This window comes from Eucalyptus grandis, chromosome 5 (assembly GCF_016545825.1).
Source record: "Eucalyptus grandis isolate ANBG69807.140 chromosome 5, ASM1654582v1, whole genome shotgun sequence".
NCBI classification, from domain to species: Eukaryota; Viridiplantae; Streptophyta; class Magnoliopsida; order Myrtales; family Myrtaceae; genus Eucalyptus; species Eucalyptus grandis.
Window position 1 is genome coordinate 33,639,354 of NC_052616.1, and position 4,617 is coordinate 33,643,970.

At 36.8% G+C, this 4,617-nt stretch overlaps 1 protein-coding gene across 1 annotated transcript; it reads left to right on the plus strand.

The window, feature by feature from the left end:
* Positions 1 to 1,329: 1,329 nt before the first annotated feature.
* On the plus strand, positions 1,330 to 2,409 carry LOC104446717. Its single transcript, XM_010060537.2, has one exon. The coding sequence runs from the start codon at positions 1,330 to 1,332 to the stop codon at positions 2,407 to 2,409; it is 1,080 nt and encodes a 359-aa protein (XP_010058839.2).
* The last annotated feature ends 2,208 nt before the right edge of the window (positions 2,410 to 4,617 follow it).

The window sequence follows — 4,617 nt, forward strand, 5'->3', positions numbered from 1 at the left end:
ATGATTCTGTATAGAAAAAACTTCTCAAAGTTAAGGTATAGGTACATACAGCCTGCAATAAACAGAATATAAGGCCTAAATTTATATGAGGGAAATTCCAGTCTCGTTAGTGAGACCATAAATAGGAAGCCCAAAACAAAATGATTTTACTTACCTGAAGGCACTGACCAGCAACAATTATTTTAGTAGATTCCGATTCTTGCAAAGAATTTCCACGAGCATTTCGCAACACACTCCATACAGACCACCCTAATCAAAAATCATTTTCAAATCTAACTCGGCTTTGATTTGAATCTTATGATCCTCAAGGGCAAGAATATGATTTTTAGAAATTGGATCAGTACTTAATTATTCGTATCTCCTTTAGTATTTACACCAAACATATTAAAATGAGAATAAGGAGACAAAACTATAAATGAGTTATATTAAATTCATATGGCTCCGATTTAAGTGGTAAAGAAGGTTATAATTTACTATAGTGGGGATATAGATATAATAGAACAAAGAGTGTACATACGAAAGAAAAGAGTGGTCTATATATTAAGCTCTTATAAGTTAAGAAAGTGATTGCTTCCTCCACGTCACAAGTGCCATTTTCTTTTTTGTCGGAGTGCACATATGAATTCCTTACCATGTGATAATTATGATTTAAGTGTTGAAAGTCAGTTTATCTTTTAATATAATTTCACACGTCATTTTTTTTAACACATCATTTATTATGTGACAATTACCATAATTTCATGGGTCACTTTCGGGGAAAGAGAGTTTCTTATTGAAATGGTACATAAAGTTTTTTTTTAAAGTATTAAATATTTTAGGAATTATGATTTGAGTGTTACAAGTGAGTTTACTTTTAAATCACAATTCATGTATCGTTTACTATGAAACAATTATCATTTACTTAAACATTTTAAGTATGAGCTCCTATGGGTTTTATTCGTAAAAACTCAAAGATGAACTATCTCGTAGATATGATATATTCTATAGAAAGATTTGAATCTTATAACATCAAATAAGAGGAAGCTTTTTTTTTTTTTTTTTTGGTAAAGAAAAATTGGGTACAGGAATCAAATAAGAGGAAGCTTTATCTTGCCAACCATGACAAAGGAATATCCATTCAAGAAAAAATAATAATCGAGCCATAAGTTTTGTGAAGCAATTTGTTGAAAGAGGAAGTCGGCTTGGGGTAATCTTACCCTAAAAAGGAAACCGAATTCCCAATAGTGGTCTTTCCTTACATGAGCATGGACCCGCCTCATGTTTTGAGGAATGAATAAATCGAAGGAGTTGCACGCCAGGCGACTTGGTCATTCAATCTATGACTAAGTAATGGCGAATTGCGAAGAACTCCCACAAGAGATCCTAGAACTCATCGCTCGAAGGCTAGTCATAGAAGACTTTTTAGCCTTTCGAGGGGTGTGCACATCATGGCGGTCCGCTGCCGCCAAAGAGACGTACAACACCAAGTCGAAAGCCCCGTGGCTCATGAATTATGTGGACAACCAAAGAGCCGAGTTCTGCAGCCCCCCTACATGGAGAATTTACCCGATGCGGGTGCCAGGATCTCATGTCCGGACCTTCTCTGCACCAGGATGGATCCTCGCGTCACGGGGGGACAGGGAATACCATATCTTCAATCCGCTTTCGCGCGTCAGCATCGAACTCCCTGCCTTGAAGAAGCTTCGCCGCAAGTCACGTCTCAGTGTGCAACTCAATGGGCCGAAGAGGCTCAAATGCCGCCATCCCCGAATCAACAGGATCGCGTTGTCCTCAGGCCCTTCTTCATCCAGGAGCTACATAGTCATGATCCATATTCATGAGAGTCTTGGACCACTAGGGTTTGCCTTCCACAGATCAGAAGAAGATGCATGGATGGCAGTGAGTCCAGCGATGCATCTGCGTCGGTCCACCGTCCTTCAACTGATTTTTTACGATGGGCTATTTGTGGCCTTGGATGCGGCTAAGCAAATAATGACCTTTAACGAGAGAAAGCGTCGCATGGAATCGCGACTAATTCTAGGTCAGAACATTTTCGAAGGTCATCCGTATCTCGTTGAATGTTCAGGCTCATTGATGGCGGCATGGACGATATGGGGCGAAGGGTATGGACCCGTGAAAAGGATCCGAGTTTTCAAAGTTGATTTGGAGAAGGGAACTGATGAAGAGGTCAAGAGCTTGGGGAACGCATCTCTCTTCTTGAATGGCAACTCTTCGTTCTCGGTGGAGTTCAACGCCGAGTCTTTCCTCCTCGGGATCAAGCCAAACCATGTCTATTTCGTGGATAACGTAGATGAGAAGAAGAAGAGTTACAGCAGGGACAACGGTGAGGTTGGGACATACCTCGTTGCAACTAGCTGTCACGATTATGCAGCCACATGGTTCCAACCTGATTTTACTACTTTCTTATGATGATTTTTTTTTTCTCTTCCTGAATGCGAAGATTTTGAGGAATCGACTGGAGCAGGCCCATCGTCGCTATAAAAAAATTTCATGGCTAACTTTGCTGTAATTGCTTTAACATATGAATTGTAAGAAATTAGTGCCACTTTGTACTTGCAATTATTCAGGAGAAGAAGTGCATAAGTGCCACAACTTTTGTATGGCATTTATTTGAGTGCCATAGCTTCTTTTTTTTTCACTCACTTAAGCACCCAATTGGAGTAAAATTGATTATTTGAGTGTCATTTCCGACATATCATACTACGTGGATTTTTTTTTTTAATTTCTTGAATTTTTTTGTTTTTGTTTTTATGTTCCTTTTTCCCTTTTTCTTAAGGGCCAATGGGATCACCGGTGACCCTCGCTAGCCGTGAAATCATTGTAACTTTCCTACGGCACTCATTCGAGTGTTATAACCTTTTTTTCGCTCACTTAAATGCCACATTGGAGTAAAATTGATTGTCATTTCTAGTATATCATCCTATGTGAATTTTTAATTTTTTTTTGAATAATTTATTTTGTTTATATTTTCCTTTTCCTATTTTTTTTAAGGGCCGATGGGGTCATCGATGAACCTCTCTAGCTATGAAACCATCGTCCAATCTGCGCAAGGGTCAACTGCTAGCAAGACCGCAAAGGCCCTCGCCAGACAGCTACGGCGGGCCTGCCTAGGGCCTTCTGATAGAGGGTGAGGGTTTCACCCCTAATAAAAGGGAAAAAAGAATAAAATTTAATTTAAAATAATAATGAAAAATCTAAAAAATTTAAAATATTCAAAAATTATCCACCCCATCGTTGACAAAGCCGCGTGGGCATCCTTGTCGGATTTTGTTGGTGAGGCAAATGTCGACGGCACTCATGTAATCAATTTTCCAAATTTGTAATACTCAATAGCAAACAAAGAAATTATTGCACCCAAATAAGCACTGTACGAAAGTTATAGCATTTGCGCCGTTTCTATCCCTTTTCTAACTTGGAATTCTAAGACACAACAAAGCGTACTATGCTTCCGCAACTTCAGGTACATCAGAGTACATCACTGATTTTGGTTTTTGATTTTTTAAGCAAGAAAAACGATTATAATTCAATAAATAAGTAGGCCTCATCAAAATTAAAATGGGAAATTTGTTAGGTACTCATCTATGGATATCAAATTTTAATTCTTGATATTATGTAATGTCCTCTTTACTTATTTATAGCGAGATAAGAGAAGGGTATTTTGGTCATCTGAATATTAGTTATATGTAGCAGAGATAGATGAAGAGAACCATATATGAAGAGAAGTAAGCATCTTTATCTAATTTTTCCAGTTAATTCTAGAAGAAAATGTCAAAAATTCTTTGAACATAGATAATTGGACATCACGGAATGATAGTGAGAATTTTTTTAATATCTAATTCGGTGTTTGGTTGATTTAAATTGCCATTAGTAATTTAGAGGGAAAACTACTAGAAAAACCTAACTATGTTCGAAAATCACTGTGGTGAAAAAGGTTGATATAATTTTGGTTACGCATTTTGTCTCATACCTTAATCCATAAATTACTATCATTAATGAAAATATTATTTGCTTTTAAGCTTGGAGTTAAAAATTAACATCATATATTGAAACCGAAAATAGATGATGAAGTTCCAATCTAATTCCAATTATTAGACTGAGCAATTGAGTTGACCAAGTTGGCATTAACAATATTACACTTCTGCCCCTTATTGAGCCAAGACAATTAGAGGTGAGCAATTCTAGGTTCCGTACAGGTTTTACCTGGAATCTAGAACCTACACATTAAAATAGATTCCTTATTTTTAATTTTATATTGCCATAGATTCCAAGGTCAATTCCGGGTTCCGCCCGGATTCTACTTGTATTATTAATTTTATATTGTCATCACATTTAATAATCACCGCTTACTACTACAATCCACTAACCTCAACTTATACTTAAACACGCAAAGAATATGAAACATCAATGACGTAAAAATCTCAGTTATAAATTGGAAGCTCAAACTAGTGATTTATGAATACAGCAAGATTCATAAAAATATAAATTAAGAAAAACACATAAACTTATTTTAGATTTCAGGTTCTAAGTTCAACCTACCTATGACCTAAAACCTACTCCGTAGAAGCAGTGTTATTCGATTTTTGAACCTATAACCTACCTTGCATGTCTTGGAACCTG

Excerpts from the sequence above, each read along its gene's own strand:
- LOC104446717 (XM_010060537.2), top strand. The coding sequence starts at position 1,330 with ATGGCGAATTGCGAAGAACTCCCACAAGAGATCCTAGAACTCATCGCT.